General features: G+C 41.5%; 1 protein-coding gene across 1 annotated transcript in view; it reads left to right on the top strand.

Moving 5' to 3' along the window:
- Positions 1–4755: 4755 nt before the first annotated feature.
- Positions 4756–19619, top strand: part of T265_13880 (hypothetical protein) — a gene marked incomplete at both ends in the record, with an annotated part of 28404 nt that continues 13540 nt past the window's right edge. Inside the window, 8 exons of the mRNA XM_009170948.1 lie at positions 4756–4814; positions 6459–6649; positions 7552–7616; positions 7719–7777; positions 9019–9188; positions 10979–11037; positions 14520–14584; positions 14844–14973. Coding sequence (XP_009169212.1) covers positions 4758–4814; positions 6459–6649; positions 7552–7616; positions 7719–7777; positions 9019–9188; positions 10979–11037; positions 14520–14584; positions 14844–14973 — 796 coding nt within the window. The remainder of the gene's footprint in view (positions 4815–6458; positions 6650–7551; positions 7617–7718; positions 7778–9018; positions 9189–10978; positions 11038–14519; positions 14585–14843; positions 14974–19619) is intronic.

The following is a 19619-nucleotide window of genomic DNA, read 5'->3' as shown; positions in this document are numbered from 1 at the left end:
TAATCTGCATCTTAGTTCCAAAAACTGGACACAGATATTCTCCCGAACGAGTTTTCTTAAAGATTCGTCGGTCAAATCCAAGCAAATGTTACAAAGTGGCCCCACGAATTCCGCAACAAAATTCCCTTTTTCCATCGACGCAAAGCGAAATTCTACAAACAACACATACTACTCGCGTGCCTCCCGATCAGTAGCATCACCGTTACACTAGGATACTACTACTATATAATACATTTGGGAACTTACTGGAAGTGGTAGTTATGGAACGTTTGCATGTCCAAAGCACAATCTGAGATGTCGCCCGATGTTACTAACAAGCTCGTTCCGTAAAATAAGTTGAGTTCGCGAAATACACTCATTTGCAAACAAATTCGGTTTTTTCAAGAGACTCACATGAAACCCAGCTGAATCTCTCGTTTATGCTGTTTCCAGCCAACTGAATGTGCTGCACCAGGCCGTCTCATGTTTCAGTCGCCACGATATTCGAGATATCGCGATACATCTATATTCGTAATGCACTACTCATAAGTGCGAAACCGGTCGTGGGATAAGAATTTTTCGGTAGTGCATTACGAATATACATTGAGTTCATTTAATTTGTTTTCATCAGTGCTAGCGTAGCTGCCTGGTGCGTTAAGGGAAGGACCTCTTGTTCAATGCAGCCTAGCTTGGACTGGAACTCCGCTCACCTAATTTGGTGAGGAGGTTAGGTCTCTATGGCAGTGGAGAGAACGACCCCGTCTATCATGGAACCGTTACAGGCACGATGCTGTTATTTGGAATAGGAAATTTGTGGGGGACCTAATATCAGCATACCACCGCTGAATACCAATTTCAAATACAAACTATAACGAGGGATGGAAAATCATCAGCTCAGATTCAGTGTGATAGTAAAGGTTCGACTTCCATGTCCTATATCTGACTTCTGCAACCTGGTTACCACCATTTGCTAGTTTACCCACGCAATAAGTTGCCTGGCTTCCATACAACAAGTGACAGTCGACAAAGTGATAGTCAACAGCCATCGATTGACAGTGGAGTTCAGAGGTGAGTGAACATCAAACTAGGTGAACTGACTGGCTGAGCTTGCTAATAGCTTGTGTGCGTGCCAGTGGGTGTGCAGTGTGTGAGTGGATTCGTGTGTGTGTGTGTGTGTGTGTGTGTGTGTGTGTGTGTGTGTGTGCAAACAAACAGCTATCGAATACTATGCACAATAAACAGAAAAGTGGATTATAGCTTAGTTGAGCCAACAGCAGGAAGAGACAAATGGAACGGTACAAGTTTCACTCAGAGGGTACTATTTTGGTGTTTACTTTCAAACTACACGATTAGCAAAATAGTCTAACTTCTAGACATCAGAAGAACTATTGTTAAAACCAATTACGCCGAGTAAGCGCAAGAAAGATCATCTCAAGGGAAAGACAGGCACTGAAAATGATTCCGAAGACTGACCGGAAAAAAGCCCTCTTTGGTCTCAGCCTTACAGAGGACGCAGAGATATGAAAAGTGTATAACTCCACGTGCAATTCGATGGCCACCCTGATGATGGGTTGAAGAAACATTCGTTGAAATATCACTCCCATTTTTGGTCACCTGTCGCGAGGAAATCTGTGGGTATTTTCGGAGCAAGAAGGACGAAGAATTCCAGTGTAGTTTTCTTCAATCTCAGTTTATAGGGAGATGTGGTTGATGGGACGAAGGACGCGATGACCATGTCATAAAAATACTGACTGAAAAACATACAAAACTGTTCACTTATTTACTTCGTTCCATATGGTACTCGTTCCTTCTTGCGCCTGCATGTATGTTCATACATGGCCGTATTGCATAGTGTAAACCGTATATTATAAGCAGGTAATGTTCGTGTTTGTCGGTATCTAGTCCTTCATTTCTGCCTTTCTGTTGGATGTTTGTGAGATGTAAATGAGCTTCAAGCGATTAAAAACTCAATAACAAATCTTTCCTATTTGGGTGTAGGGCAAGACAAAAGTGGTTTTAAATATTTTATATCAAAATTAGCGTTCACCTCATCCATGGCGGATCTGACCGACCTAGTCAGTTTGACGAAGGAATATGTCTGTGGTGGCCAATTTCTGAGAACTGGGTATTTCCTGCGTCTAACGGTTGCATCCTGGAAGATGTGTTTGGTTGGAAATGCCGAAATCAGCGAGAGACTGTGAAGTACGGTTGCCTGGCACCTTTGACGACGTCTTATCTTACAAGCGTCCGTTTTTATTCACATTTTTTTAGTTGCTTGCATTCTGTCCAATCAGCACGTGAACTTTGCAGATGGTCAGAACACCACCGACAGCGTGGATAAGTCGACCAATCATCAATCTTTTGCCATCGTGTCACGACAGGCTGATTGTTATTTCATGGTATTTACCCCTGGGGTGAGATGGCTCAAGTGGTTAGAGCGCGAATTTACCGACCGGAAGGTCCCGACCTCTGCCTCTCGATTTCCCTGTCTAGGCTTGGGCAACCTGGCAATATCCCAGCCCTTGTGCGACCTTCGGGTGGCATGGCAGTTAGGCACTGAAAGTGTGCTACATCTGAACGATATAACCACGCCTCAACTAATTCGAATCAAATCGTCGGGTATAGAAGGCGTATTAGTGACACCTGGAGCATCCGCTTACTCAGCTTTGGGGTCACGTGTCGTTCAGTCCATACTCTATGAGGCGACGAATGGTTGACGGTTTCCAAAGCAGCGGCACTAGGCACACGAATATTCCGTTAGCTGTGCCGTGACAGCGTTGGCACGTTCAGTCAGTTCTACCTCTCGTAACTCACTAGGCCTGCTGGAATGGTTGTAGCCAGCAATATCAGTCGTTTGGAGAAGCACCTTTTTCCCACTGGTTTATTAGATCAATTTACAGCAAGATCAGTTACTCGTTTCGTAATCAAAGGTTTACTCTGCATTCGAAATCATGTCTACCGCATTGAAACAAGCACTCCGAACAACGATCTGCAAGCGGTTTGAAGCTAACCCCTTACGGCTGAGTCACTTAGGTTACTTCGTGATCACGGCAGTAGTTTCGGTGGCCACAGATTTAAGTGCTGTCATTTTGAATATTGTCGAGGAAACCAACAATCTTCGTTGGTGGCCTGCGATTTGGTCCAAATTCATTCGATCCAAACAGCGATTGATTTCTGGGTCTTCTCGTGGGAGGAATTCGTTCCTGGAAGAATCAGTCTAACGGGGGAGATTACTGTTTATCGATTGTCATTCTAATGGAAACGAAACACGGTGTCCTTTGATTTGTGTCAAGTACTTATAGGCCTCTTATTGGATCAAAAATTGACTGAATGCTTGCTGTAGGTTAGTGAATGTCAGCACTGTTACCATCTGTCCGTCTTTTTTCCGCTTCAGGGTTCACTCTAGTAAGTGGTTTTATTTGTTATTGTCTGTATTAGGAGAAGCCTTGTATAGCCTTGTATACCGCTGTTGATACCCAATACGCACTCACCACTGTGGATTACTTATTACCCAACATTATTTATCAAATTTCGCAGCTAAAACTTCCGCGTCCATCAAATGTTTCAGCTGGCCGTTGATTCCATTGGGCTTCGAATGAACACCCCAATAGTCATGTGAGATCACATTGACGAACATGTCAGTGTGAAGGTATAGCTTTTCTTTCAACCGCATGAAGCCGTGAGTAGACCAACTGAATGCATGTCGTTGGAACGATTGCCTGTTTTTTGATGGTGCAATACCGATTTCCCCCATAAGATTGAGTTTTGCAACCGCACAGCCCACTGCCACAAAATTCGGTGTCTTGATATACACTGAGAAAATCCTTTAACATCCGAACCAGGGCAAAGTAACAAACGTGTTTTCGTCATTTGAGATGCATGCGTTTACTTCATCTACCACAATACCATTTCGTATGCACTGCCTTTCAACAAATTACTACGCCTATACCTATACTGCATAGAGAATTTACATACTGTTGTACAGAACCCATGGGACGACTGATCCATTTCCTCGTCATGATCATGCTTGTTTCTTGTCAAAAAATAGTTCAAGGTCATATCCGCGGCACAGTTCCTCAGATCCGTTGTCCACGACAACTTTGACGTCGTGAAGTTTCTGAGCTCCCAGCATCTGCTCTTTATAAGACCCCAGCATTTATTGAAAAGACTGCATATGCGCATGTGTGGGTGTATAATTTAAGCCCCATACAATACGTTTGAAGAGGTATGTTTGGATGGCGTCTAAAACACTTGGCCGGATAGTCGAATGGTGGTGTGTAACCAAAAGTGATCGTGTCATGGTGAAGCTTCAATGATGTCTTCAGCCTAGAGACGTGTTTGCCTGCTGTCAGTACATGAAAATAACGATATGGAATCACCTGTTGGCGCCGCATGAAATCACCAGCAGATATTTTACTTTAAGTTGCGAAACAAGTAGCTTATCTACATCAGGTAGTATCACCAGGATTTTGCTTCAAGGATTGTTTTGACAGACATTCGTTTATACCTGTTCCTGGACGTAGCCTTATGTCAGTTCCGCCTGTCCCGATACGGTTCTGACGCATTTGAGTTATTAAACGTCTTGGTGGTTAACCAGTCAGTTGTTTATCTCTGTTAGTCCAAAGTTGCAGCTGGCTTGTAGACAATGAAGGGTAGCGAGCATCACTGTGCTGTTTGGTGCATATTCCATCAACAACCACCCTGTCAGTAGTCAGTAGACGCCATCGTTCAGTTGATGTTTTGCTGCCCGATATTTTCCCTGTTTGTCTTGTGAAGATATCCACATCCTTTTTGCAGAAAATAATGCAAATTCCGTTGACAAACAGCTTCTTTTGGTGAGTTTCCCAATAGTGTTGGTCTTCGACTATTTAGAATGATTTGAGCACAGTTTACTGTTTTAACTACCCTATTTAATGTTTCCCGAACAAAAGGATCGCTAAAATAAGTGACCTTATGCAAACGTCGACCGTTGAGTTTTAGGTGCCAAATCTGTCAAGTTTGATATGACCGAAATGAAGAATTATGGTTGCCTTAAGATTTTTTAATCCAAGAAGGTATTTTCATACGAAAGCTGATATTTAATTGACAGTGACATCTTTCGACATCCGGAGAGTACTGTTTGCCGTGCTGAGTTTGTGACATGACATAAAATCCCTAATGAATTTGCATCAAAGTGTCGGGTGATGTCATGAAATGTGGTGAGAAAGCGGTCTTGTCGGTTCAAGCCATCCAGAATAGGCATCCACTATTTTAGTACTTGGAAATGATCCCTGCATTATGACAACTTCGCATTAGAATATTAGAATATTTCACTGAGTTGTTCAGGCTTTGAAGTATCGACGGATTTATGTAGCAAAAACAATCTTTCCACCAGTACTTGGAGAGATAAATGGTATTCTGAAGTGGCTCTATGTATTGTCGGCGCATAGCTTGCCATAAACTCCTTGTTTTTTAAGAACTGTGCTGCTAAACTGAAGTGACGTCAAACTGAGTTTCCATTGTGGGTGGGGCTGTGCATGCAGGCTGTTGAAATATATTGTGTGTCAAAGGAAAATAGGTAGTCACACAAGAGTAATTCACAGGCAATGTGTAGCCCGCCCGGTTACATATTTCCTGCATTGTTTCAATCCTTACTCATGGTGTATTTTAGCTAACTTTGACATCGTCCAGACTGGGACTCTCAGAAAACCTTCGCTTTGTGAAACTACAGAAGAAGTCGGAGGGCCTTCTGAGTTAATGTTTCAAATGTGTTTCAAAAAGCCGAATTCCCTTCTAGTGAAACTTATAAATTCCTGTCGGACAATAATGGTTACAGTAGGCGTTGACCTTTTGGGCCTCTTGCCTCCGAAGCAATGTCAGCTGTTAAGTATGCGCGTCGATTGCCAGTGCGCTTTCCGTGGTAGAGATTGGTCACCAGTGATTCATAGTTTTCCTTGTCCTTGAGACATGTAAGTGAAGTGGGACCACTGCAGCTTGTGGCTTGTCATCTTGCGCTTGAACTGATTGACGGAAGAAAATTTTGAAAAGTATGGTAAACTTGTGATGAGGTTAGAAATTTGGTCGACTTGTCCTCTACTACAGAATAGCTAATATTGCTGATAGGGAACTAGAACATTCGCCAAAGCAACAGAAATGGAGCAGGGTTACACAGGATAACCAGGACTATTAAACGCAGCAACAAATTGACCAAGGATATCTGATAGTTCTACCCACAGTTTTGAGTATGCTGATATCCTCGTGATATCCTTATGATGTCGCCTTGGTGGGCTTCAAACAAGTATAACGTTTGTCATGATAAACCGGCTTACTGTTTTATGTGTACTACGCGTCATTCCAAGTAGAGGAATATGTTTTCACACAGCTTTCTTCCCTCGATAACTATTAATTTTTTTTTGTATTTTGCGTATGAAGACGTGTCAGAGCATCTTTCCGCATAATACATCTCTTAACAACTACAATCTGCTTTGTTGCACCACCAGGAGAAAGAAGCTGAGGGACCAATTTCAATTTCAGTTCCGTTGTTGCCAGATAAACTTGAACAGCCTACGTCAGCTTCCTCGGGGCCACCCTGTGCCCAATGTCGCTCGGCTGTTGACGCAGGAGTCTGCATTGTGGATAAATATTATCACGCAGAGTGCTTCCGATGCACTGAATGCAAACGACGAATAAAGTACGTCTAAGGTTGTCAATTCATTTTAGTTGTTATGGATGGATTACGAAGAAATATATCGATCAACTAAATTAGTTTGCAAAGCCATTTTCTGTCATCATTACCCAGAGGAACCAAGAGTAGTTTTTGTGTGGACACCTTGGTCGGCACCCTTTACGTACTGCCTTTACGGACTGCCTCAATGACATTCTGCACTTCAGAATACCCAATGCGCTTTTAATAAAAAGAATGCCAGTCACGTGATTTTGTCTGAATTCAAGAAGTGCTATATTATGTAAAGGAACATTTCGTCAACCTATCAAGAGCCATTCGTATTGTTTCATTCAGGAAAATCCCTTTTTACATTATTCTGTCACACCTAGGGAAGGTCCAACAGCTAGTTAGGCATTTAGTTAAAATAGTTGAAATCTCGTTTCCTATTGGGAGGTTGAAATATCGGGACGCAATTACTGAGTCATCTATTGTACCGAGGACACCACTCCAAGATCAGGATATCATTAGTGATAATGGACAACAGACTGAAACAGTTACAGATATCAGTAATTATTTGAGGTACTTTTAATGACATCGAATTACGCAGGAAGCAGAAATCGGGGAGTGCATTGGCACTGTTGCGTCCGACTGTGTTTCTAATGAAGTACGGGTGTATAAAGTAACGGGATATTGAAGGAACTATGCATCATAGGTCGACATCCTCAATAAACTTTATACCTTCAGCTTGAGTATCTAGTCAGCTAGAATGTAATGCAGAGGCCGCCATCGAGCTCCGAGTTTGTGTGATGCCTTTGAATAAAATTCTATCTAAGAGTAAACTTAGAGGACACCAGTCTTCTGCACTCAATCCGTTTAAATTATATGCGTCATTGCAAAATTATGTGCATTTCCCTCATTGTTCACTTCAGGCTTCCCAAATACGCTATTACAGAAGGAAATCTCTATTGTGTGAAGCATTTCAAGAAATTGCTTGGTAAGTGCTCTAAATGTTGTTTAATATTCACCTAATTGCTTCCAACGGCATTCGGTTTCTGTGGTCACATGTGGTCTACTTTGTATTTCATCTGGTCTTAAGCACAGTGGAAGCCCTCAGAGGAGAAGTCCGACCAGAAACCCGATTCAGTACCGGAGTTGGTAAGTTAGGGTTCTATGCTGGTACCCATGTTTTTCTCCCGTATTGTCTACTAGCCATGTCCAAGTCAACTACAAACAAACAACAAACAAATGAAGTTTGTTTCATCTAGTTTGAACCATTTTCTTGTTGCTTGTTCGACTATATCGTCGTCGGCTCTCGCAGTGTCAGTCCAGGTATAAGGTATGGCATGACTACAAAAAACGCTCTTTGACACCAATGCCGTTCGGGTTGAGGTGAATCATTTTATCACCATACACCGGCTTTGGTTAGTCCTCTGTCTTTTTGAGTGCTTTTCTAGCCCCTCATGATGGGATACTCAACGGAAAATCTGTGCTTATTATCTCATCATCAATGTTTGAAGCTGATCTGCGTCCTTCGGTTACTTTAGGTAGTTCACTTGCAGTTTTAAGACAGTCAACATTCTTTTTTATTGTCTCTGACAAAGTGTACCGTGTTTGTGACTAAGTGAGACCAAAAGGATTTGGTTTCAGAAAAGCACAACCACTGTACTCCGCATTCTCACATGGTAACACCCTTCTTGGAACTTGGATTAAGTTTATTTTAAGAGTGTAAAGTGAGTGTGTGGAGCTATGATGAAATCCCACCCAAACCGCCACAAGTTGTTCTCTTCTTCAGAGGATGGGTACTAAACCATTGGTGGCGCACCTACGGTTTTTCCTTGCGCTTCAAAAGGTAAATATGTGACCCGCTCTTCAGTAGGTGCCTCAAGTATTTCTACAAAATGAGCGTGTAAAAAAGAATCCTTCTCTAGCTGAGCAGTTTCCCCGGCGCTTTCACTAACATTTAAGCTACGGAGGTGAACTGAAAACTTTTGAACTTCAAGCAACACTATTTCTTACAAGAAAAAAGGATGGGTCGAGAAACATTGACCAAGAAAACCTTAAAGTTTTTACTGGTTTTGAGCACATCTGAACGTGTTCTTCGAATTGTTTCAGCTCATTGGTTCTAACAGAGCTGTAGTTTTCAGTGATCATGTTGCGATCACGAAATTCGGAACACTCTGCCTGCCTTCATTTACGATTAACATTATACGCCCATTTGCAATTGTTGATCGCTCATCAATAACTTCATAGAAAAGTTCCTGTTATTTGAAACAATGAAAACCGTGTTAATGTGAACAAATTGACTACTTACATAGTCATTATTGGATGCGAATATCATCTTTTTCTTTCACAGAAATTTTAAATCCGCGCCCTTTGGTACATTTTCCAATTTTCAGCCAAATCGTACGTCAACTAGTTCTCCTCACTTACAGCGAGAGCAAACACGACTTATAAATGCAGTCCACTGCGCCTCTTGCGGAATGCAACTTCACGAAAGCATTTATCGAAATGGGAGGCACTATCATCCCGATTGTGTGGACTGTGAAGTGTGCGATCGAACCGCAGGGTGAGTTATGCTTACTTCGGACCATGTTTTGCTTGGCAACCGTGGGAATTGTCATTCAACGGCATTCTATTTAGGCTAGTCCTGCTCACATACCTTCGTCTCATCGCAACTTACGATACATAAATTTTAATTTATGAACTCACAAATCCATAGTTGGTTTTATTAAGATTTACGTGAGATGTTTTGAAGGGGAAAGATGTAAAGCTTGCGATCTATTACTTCAGACATTGAGTTGTCTTCAGGAATAAACTGTAGTGCTTCTTACCTAAGTTAATTTGAGGCATGTGCTTGAAGCGTTCAAAGCTCCTCGGCACTTGGTTTCTTCAGTTTGAATAGGGTACAATGTCGGCACAGAATGAGAATAGGGAAGCCGATAGTTAGGAAGTGTCCAAGAGTTAGACCGTTTTTTAAAACGATCTATCGGAGTTCGAAACGAAATCACAAGTGTGCCGTTGTATTGTACCTTCATTCTCATAATATGGGCGCCCAACTTATTAGATTGGACATTACCATCAGCGCCAGAGAACCTAACAACTAGAGTACATTAATCCATTGGATATGGGCCATTAAGTCACACTGACGTATCTCTTTGCTTCCGGACCGCTTTATCTTTTGAGTTTTGCACCTGCAAACCCCAATCGATTAAGATGAGATCTAATGTGCTGGAGACATGAAGCCATTGAAATGATAATTCAAGGTGCGCGATTAAACTTGCACATCTTCCGGGCTATCCAGCATGATCATTCAAACATGTGCTAGTGTGCACAATAACTAGCTAAAAGAGACCCAAAGATAAGAGGAGGTTGTACAGTCTCTCAAAGATGTTATTTCCGTATTAAAGGGTAGAAATTACAAGTTTTAACTAACGAATGACAATGTTGTGACTACATGGAAAAAGCATTTATTCTTGGTGAACCATTTCAACGACCACTGCTTTGAACAATTAACCCATTATCATCGAATGGAACGGGTTCGAATGGAATTTCGCAGCTCGGCTCTATGGTAAATTTTCGCTAATATTTGTTTGAAACTCGAAGCGTCGTTTAAGTGTCTTTGGGCAATGCTTGTGAAGCTTCGAAGCAATTCGCCCTGAGATTATAGATGATACAGAGTCATGTCAACATAAATTGTCTTACAGCAACCTTTTGTTGCATATCAGCAAGTTACATAGTTCAGGAGCCCGTACCATTTGTGAAATCGGCCATGTAGGCCACACGAAATCAGCATTCCAGGAAGTAGATTCCTGCGGATATGACGCTATCGCACTACTACAGAAGAACCGGGGCCTGTTTGTATCTCAAAAACGTTCACACGAGTTCCGAAATGAGTATGAAAAATCATGGTAACAACAGCTTGACCTCAATGAAAACGGTGGACACAATTTAGTCGACGTCGATGACTGGTTTCGTGCAATTTGGTTTCAAGTAGAACATACGTTTGACGGAAAATCGGGGTGCAATTTGGTTCAAGTAGAAAAAAACGTTGACGGAAAATCGGGGACTGTGATAATTTGTGCACACATGTCGACAGCGAGCGAAAATCGAGATGGACTTACATACCTGGCCTTTAGTTTATCAAGCGTTTTCATTGTTCCAGCGATCCTTCATGTAACTGGTCGATGAGTCAAAGGCATGCAGACTATTTTTATAATATAGTATTTTTTACTGGTAGGATTAGTGTGCCTTTGTGAAAAAATGTAGTAATAAGATGTCATTTTTTGCACACCACAGTTAATTAGAACGAATTGTCACCTTTGTGCAAAATACCATATGTGCTGCTCTTCATTTCAGAACTGGACGGTTTGCGGTCCGTGGTAGCAAGATATACTGTTCAGAGCACGCTAAGAAAGGTGGGTCACTGGTCGTTAGGAGCAAGATTCTTTTTTAATCGATTACGAATATATAACCATAATAGTAATTGACTTAGTAGTTCTCTTGCTCACGATCAAAGTATAACCCCGATCAAGATAACTATATTAACAACCCATCAGATGAGTAGCTTTCTGTGTTCACACAATCGGAGCAGAATTAGCGTATCATCAGGATATAAGCTGCTCATTTCCACTTCGGTTCACAGCCGACTCTATCGTAAAATTGGGCTGATGACCTTGACACTCAGATTGTTGTTCTGGTCGCGGACTAATTTTATAGTCTGTTACTGGCGCATTAACTTAACAACATCATATTCTCACTCACTCCAATATAATATATTCAGTCGTGTGCACGGGTAATTTTGACTGATTGACACCACTGAGTTGCGTTTGCTAATAACACTTTTACCGAGTTTACTAGAGTTTTAGTTCTGTAGGTTCAAAGACATTTTCAACTTATCATTCGTGCGATTCTGTTTGCACTGCCTTACTTTTCGCGTCTTCGCGTTGCGATTTGGTCGCGCGAAGTCATTTCTTCAAAACCTGTCTTTAAAGAGAGCCTAGCGCCTGTGCAGGTAACAGGCAACGGCTATATCACAATAATGAGATTGGTTAAACCAGGAACCTGTGAAGAGAGACCAAATGTCCCCAAATTTAGTAAACGCTGATTCACACAAAGTTACCAACAATCCGTAATCCAATTGAAGTGTCTAGAACTAGATAGTACATGGAATCATCAGTTGGATAATGCCTTACGAAATACCACAGAAGTACGTCTTACTGAGATGGAAAGTACTTATCACAAACGGTCAAGATGAACACAATACGGTGGTGTAAGTTTGCTTTGTATATTATGATATTTAGAGCTGTTATCATCGAGGTCTTGATGTCATTCGGTAACATTAGATCAGTTCCAACCGTTCCTTATAAGACGGCCGAAATGATTAAATATTTTCACAGCGAACTGGAAGGATTTAAGTTCTCTGCTATGTTAGCATAATGCATGTATTTTGCTATCATCAAATTCGGATTTATTTGCACTGGACCATGAAATGATCCCCGCTGTAAACCTATGGCGAGCAACAAATGAATGTTCACCGCACAATCCAATTACTTTTGCTAGTACATTGTATCTCCAAGTGTACTTGCTGGGCGAATGTTGGCAGTGATTTCTTGTGTAGACGAACACTTATCTATAGGATCTCCCATGAATCTTATGAGTCGAGTCATAGCAAGGAAGTGCTTTAATGCACCATTTTGCGCAATGAATCAATTGAGCTGTTTCATCACTAGAGAGTTCTGATGAGGACGAAATGACTGGTAGATAACCTTCCTGGATTGACACTTATCATCACTCAATGCACATTGTACTTGCTTGGTGTTCCGCGGGTTACGAAGAGTTAAATTATAAATTTGACTGCCCCGAAGTAGCCAAATTTCGGAAAAAGTAATCATATTGAACGAAGCAAGAAATCCTTTCAGTTCTTATTCTCTTCCTATTAAGGTTTGTGGTTGTTTGATAATGCGGTAAACAGTACAACGCTTGAACAATGCAACGGTTGACTGACCTTGACTCTTGCTGATCACAAAAAAGGGCAGCGAATTCGTTTGTTGTGCTTTATCAAATTCCTTGCTAATAAAATGTGTTGCACCGGATAAGAAAAGTCTGCGGTAATTATCAGCCTGGATTACAAAAATGAACGCTGAATTAGCCCCGGTACTACACTTGTAGCATTTCTGTTAGCAGAGTTTGCGGAATAGAATGTGCTCAAAAATCGGAATATTCCCTTGTGCCCCATTAAACTTGTGTTTCCTACATCACGAGCCACATGATTTTTTGCTGCTTTCACTCCTGCTATTGGGACAGACTGTTTTTCATCAGCAAAGCATATTGATGTAAAGACTGGTTAATTCGTGTTTAATAAAATATCTGACCACGAATTCTGCAAGGAATCTCCAAACAGCAGACGTCGTCGTTGCCGTTCAAAGTTTTATTCCCTTGTTATTGTGGTCTTCAGTTGCTCTGTGAACCTAAGGTGTGTCTTTTTTTACTGGACCGTTTTTGATAAACTCCTTTTCGTTTAGCTCCTGAGCAACAATCTTCTAAGCTCCGACATGTTTTCGAACCGGTGAAACGTTTATTACTGGCTTTCCCTCACTAGTATGCACTAAATGGTGAATAGCCTTACCTGCTTGCTACAACAAGACAATAAGGAGACTCATTTCCATAGTGTATGCGAATCGAAAAGGGTTATCTACTCAGTCGAGTCTCTTTACCAGAGACTGACTGGATCTAACCCACATGCGTCGAGCTGACATTCATCATCAAAAATAGACTCATGGTTAGTTGAGAAACACGGTCTGGAAATTAAGGGCGCTAGTTGTCGACAATCCGTTTTTATCTGTTTAGCCACAGTTATAATTTCAAAAGTGCTGTATAACAGATAGGAACAAAACCGCCGAACCGGTCCAGTGAAATCATGTACTGGTCAGGTTCAGTTTTTTCCAGGTCACCGTTGCTACTCCAGGACTGACCACATTCCGCACAAACAAATGTCCAACTCCAAACCACAATGACTGGTTTACCAGCACCCACAGACGCATTGAACAATCGTAAATAGAATTTGTTCATGAGTCTCTTACGATTATGTTTTCTAACATGCTGAGTATACGGTCAGTCTCGAGGTTAGGACTGCATTCCCTTAGACCGCAGTAATTAGTTATAAATGGGAGAAGTATGCAGACTATCCAGGAGGACCTACTCCAAGCACATTATTTCACTAAAACCATACTACCTTCACTGACATTGTGTTTTTCATCAAGTTCATTCCGTCTTTGGTAAAAGGAACGAGCAGGCCTTTAACGGTAACAGTGCCCATCTTTTCGCCCGTTTTCAACCGTGCTCAAGTGCTGGTTTTCAGAATCTTAATTTACAAATGATGGGAGGGAGCATACTGCGATCCGTTGACACACCACTACCAAGCCTATAGACGACTTGTGTTGTCCTACACTGTAGGATCTGCGTGTGTACCTGGTAACGCAAAAGGGGGTGATGGGCTGCTCAAAGGTTCGTCGTATAGAAGGCTAAAGAAAGACATATAGGCAATAAGTTGCTAGTGTCAGTGCTACAAGCAGTTGTAATGCCAGGCAGTCTGAGAGTAACGGAGTAAGACAGCAGGATTTTGAGGACACGAGGATGTTCCTTCAAATTAACTAATATATCTGTATCCACAGAACCAGCGATTCTTCCTTATCCCTAAAAATTGCATATTCTGAATGCTCAAAGGTTGATCTCATCCACTGATGCGTTACCTAATTCGGTCGAAATACTTTTAAAAGCCAAGGTGCAACGTGTCAGTGGTCATCACCTAGAGAGTCCTGTTCCGCCAGGTCTCATGCCTTTTGGCCATACTCTCCTTAGACTCTGCATCAACTTCAGGTTCAACCTTCTTTTTATTTAGAGTACCAACAGAAGGCAGCAAAACAACAAGAAGAACCTGTGAAGGTCCATAAGCGGACTAATTCTGTAAGTTCTCTTCATTCTCATCAAAGCGTCGATTCAGTGCATCATTATAAGTAGATAATATTAATTAATTCGTCAATAGTCATCGGGTCATACAAGCTGAAATCACTTAATGGCCATTTAAGTTGTAGATGGTGCATCGTCGAGTATTTTCAAAAGGCATATTTTTGTGTCTTTGGATTGATTTTAGTTCGATTTCTGTTCGTCCTGCTTTTACGATGATTGAGTAAGTGCATTTTCTGCTCCCAGCATCGCAGGCCAGGACCAAGAAGACCGGATCGCGGTCTCGAATGTTTCATTTGCAGACAGTCCATTGAGGGTGGCCTGGTTGTCGATGGAAAGAATTATCATCCTTGGTGTTTTCGGTGTTCAAGGTGCCATAAAAAACTCAGGTAGGTACAAGTCAGCCGGAAGTCATTTTGGTGGTTCCGCGGTTAAATGACAAACAGGAATCACAAGTAGCTTTTGCGGTGCCTCGCAGCTTTGCGTCTAAACGACTTTCGCGACTTTTTTGCATCACCTCGTATAGGGCTTGCATCTCAGTCGGATGTATTGTGTCAATAGGAAGAGATTGGTGACGCTCCTGGTTTTCCCATCTTACTCTGTTAATACCCTTTAACCTCACCATCGGCACAAACAGCTTGTGCATTGCTGCCGGACCATGATAGCTTATCGGATTCCTGTGAGCTGTTTCCACGTGATTGTAAGTTTCTTTAAGCCACCAACTGAGGAACGATCTCCATGTATGATTTTGTGGCAGAAGAGTTGATTAGTACTGAAGTGTAGACATTTTGGAAGCTGTGGGTGAGTACATGTTGCAGTGGGTAAATTAAATTAGTAAATAAACTTCTTCGCTCCATCAAGTACGACTAGGCCGACAAATTGAGTAAAATAAACATGTGTAGCTAAAACTCGTCAAAATGGTGTCACTTAGTCTGCACTGCTCTATCTCCTTGATTGTGAATGTATAGGAGATGTCTCAGCTGCCTATAAGCAGACGATGCACTCTGGATGGGGTATAATGATACGTTAACCTTCTAACAGGTTGATATGCCCTCAGTAACTCAGAAGATATCTCATTTTCAAAAGTTTAAATTGATGGTGCAGGTATGTGTGGATGCAGTTACTTAAAGAACACTTGAAGGAACCAGTACTCACAAAAAGTATTCAAGAAATCAACTGGACTAATCTGAATTGAGAAGCCGAATTACCGAATCAATGAACCAGTCAAAATGCAGATCAATCAGGCCAATATTCAAAATGGACTGCAGACAAGCAAAGCAAATTACATTCAAAATAACCTTTGAATAATCTGCAAAGTTCGAGATAATAAATACTCTTAAGGAAATAGAAAATACTAGCTGGCGAAAAAAAACGAATGACCCAACTACGCACTGACGGTGTTTCCTCTTATTATGGCCCGATGTTTCCAACCCAATAGCCAAACTCAGAACAGAGACTAGCAACCAGTCAAAGCTGACCATGTTTCTACGAGCTAACGTAAACTTTATTGGTTAGTAACCTGAAGAGACCGATTCAACACAGTATTATTTGATAAGTAAGGATCTGCGCCGTCAAAGTAATCAAGTACAACTAGTTAGGATGTAGAGCCTTCCTGAAACAAAAATTCCATCACTGAGAGATCTTCCTTTTACCCTTACGACAGCCGCTCCGGTACAGTGGACTAGCATGCAAGGCTGTCAAATTCTGTTATAGCATGGGTGCGTCCTTGTACCGTACTTAACCGGCAATTCAGCATTCAGTCAACCTTATTAAAACTTTATCCTTGGACAACTTTTGTTCCAGACTTAAAGGACATCAGCTGTTGGACGGTGTTCCAGTATGCCTGCGAAGAACGTGCAAAGTTGAAGGTTAGTTATGTTGCGGTGGTACTAAAAGACCAATAGCATGGGTGCGTCCTTGTACCGTACTTAACCGGCAATTCAGCATTCAGTCAACCTTATTAAAACTTTATCCTTGGACAACTTTTGTTCCAGACTTAAAGGACATCAGCTGTTGGACGGTGTTCCAGTATTGCCTGCGAAAACGTGCAAAGTTGAAGGTTAGTTATGTTGCGGTGGTACTAAAAGACCAAATGTGAGGGTGCCTCCGTTTTCCGATTCATTGTGGAAATTCCCCATATGGTAAGGACACATTTGCATAAATGAATTCTGTTCTCCTGATCTGCTCGGACCATTCACTTCTACCGTTCATCTGTATAGCTGACTTTTATACAGGGCGATACATGCAAACCTGAAATCGCCCTCGCATTTGAGTGAAGGTGTGAACCCCAAAGTCGATGTGGAGGAAAGGAGCATAACCGGGCGTCTTATTTCTTCACACGGAGAGCATGGTTATAGAACTGCTCAACGACTAATCATGGGAGATTGAAGTACCATCCATGGTGCGGCTGCCATAGTTCATGTGCATTTCCCCAGATAACCTTGTTCTCATACATAAATATATGTTCGTCGAGAAACCGGCTTCAGGAAACCAGAAAACGGCCGGTTGAAAAAGATTGTGACTTCTTAGTTCATAATTTACTTAGGGTAAACGAAATCTCTGTGTTCACTGCCACTGGGTAGAATTTGTGAATCTGCTGATAGTAAGCAGCATCTAAAATAGAAACACTTCATCGTAAACTAGCAGGCGAGGTTGGTTCATACAGCGAGCTCAATGTATCATCATATGCCATCTGCCGACCCTTTTAGGCCATTTGTTACAGATTGCTGCATCTTTTGGTCGATCTGCTCCTCCAGGTTCTATGGAGGATGTTAAGCGGTGCCATGTCCATGAGCATGGTGCGCATTTAAATCAGAGAATTGTTTTGAAAAAAGCAAGATATACATCTTCATGTTATCATGTTCTGACTTACACTCCGTTGTTTGGAAGAACTGCGCTTCATAAGTTTAACTAATCAGGTAGGAGAGCTTAGACGACCAGTACATTATTAAATACAGCATGGCTGGAATTTCACCTTGACAGTAAAGTTATTGAGAACAACTCGGGTTGAGCAGGAATGTTGGGATGTTCAGTGGCGTGCAAGTTTTATCGATTAACCAACTGACAAGTTCAGTCGGAGTTTTGGAATTCTTCTATTCATATAGCAATTATATATATATATATATTTGGAATTAGCACACAGTCTCTCAAAAACATAATGTAACTCTGGCTTAGTATAACTGATATTCACTGTGCAAACACTTGAGTCTTCTGTGGATGGAATCACCTGAACACCTGGTCCACCTCGTACCTGTGTTTTTTCTCATGGCTTCCGTCTGTGAAACCGAGCTAGGTGAATTGACTGTGTTTAGTCAGACCCTGCTGAATCATAACGTGCTTCAGTACGATACGTTGCGCTGGATCATAGGTCACAGGCTAATCTCCAGTACTACTTGTTGTCAGAAGTAGTTAGTTTGGCCTTCACACATATGGCAATCCTAAGGATCTTCTGCAGGCATTCCAGTTTCACCTCAAATTCAGTCACAAACACACCACACTCTGCCTTCCTAAATTCGCAAATGAGTCTGAGAAAATCAGTTGCCAAACTTGCAGCTCATCAGAAATTTCTGACTATAGAAGTTTCGTTACACGATGCATAGGAACCATGGTTCGACAGTGCAGGCCCTCTTCTGCTCATCTCAGGATAATTGAACGGATATCAGGCAGGGGGAGCAGCCTAATTTAATGACACCAAGATTGAGGGCTTTGAAGTTTTTAGATCAGTGTAATGCTACAGGTGAAAATCAGCGTAGGTGATGCTGTTAATCCATGTGTTTTATGTCTCTCGGAGTTGTGCAGCGCCATAGGATACTGTTTGTCAATGCTACCAGGGCCACCCAAATGTTCGTACTGGTCAGCATATAGTCAAATTAGTGACTACGATGGTAAAATAATAGGACTAATCCAGTAGTGTTTAAGATTACTTTAATTATAATTCGATCATAGCGTAAGGAGAACTGTAAAACTATCCATTCTACATGTGCACTGACCCGTGTTATCGTCTATTTTCAGTTGGGTTTAATAAAGAATCCGCAGACAATTCGGTTGGAAAGTTTAACAACGTACAACAAAGCTCTTTCCGGCATGTGAGTTGTGTATTTTTTCAGTTTACAGTAAAACTGCACCTTTCAAATGCCACTAAATTCAAAATCCCGATTTGTGTCAGCCGACCAGGCTATTCAGAATGCTTTCCTAATTGTTTTCCTCAATCGATCATGTTTCACTGAGTAAACACAAGTGCAACTTACTTTGGATCAGATTTCCATCATTCATAATTGCGCAATAACGTTTTCTTGTAAGTATGTGAAAAAGAAGTTTCTAATGACACATTCGCTCAGCTTACAATTCAGGTGGAGATTCACTGACACGGCCTGACCCATGTTTTCTAATGAGAATGTTTCCGCATGCAAATCAAAAGTAAAACGCTCAATGGCTTATCAGAATGGGAATTCCTACGTTCACGAGTTGAATATTTACGGAGAAAATCTGGTTTTTCATTCACAATGCAGCAAAACTGTCATCAGTCTAAACAGACTCCGCTAATATCAACAGTTTACCGCATTCAGTTAACGTTGTGCTCTAAAACAGGTTTGTCATTTTCGGACAAACAAACAAAACTATCATTTCGTTTCAGCTTCATGAAGTTGGCATCTAGTCTTCTCCCCCTTGGAATCTGTGTTCATTTCGCTCGTCGAGTCCAGTTGGACAGTTTTTTACTAACGATTAAATTAAATTAATTAAAAACTCATATATGGTCTAGTTTTTATGTAAACTGAGTGCAAAATTAATAGGAGAAAAATGAAATGTGATTCGAAATATGGCGCTGTTTGGTTAACGAAGTCCACTATGATAAGTGCTTTCGTCATTAGTGATTTACACTCCACGTACAACACAGTGTTACGTTTTCTTCATTGATTCTTTTAAGCTCCCCGGTGGATGAAGCACCTTGCCGTTTGAGTCATTCTTGAAGTTTTCGTCTTATATGACCCACTAAATTCTGGATTTCCATGCTACGAAAACCCACGCTGTTTTTATC

The sequence above is a fragment of the Opisthorchis viverrini genome (assembly GCF_000715545.1).
Source record: "Opisthorchis viverrini unplaced genomic scaffold opera_v5_112, whole genome shotgun sequence".
NCBI lineage: Eukaryota > Metazoa > Platyhelminthes > Trematoda > Opisthorchiida > Opisthorchiidae > Opisthorchis > Opisthorchis viverrini.
This window is presented reverse-complemented; position numbering and strand designations above follow the sequence as displayed.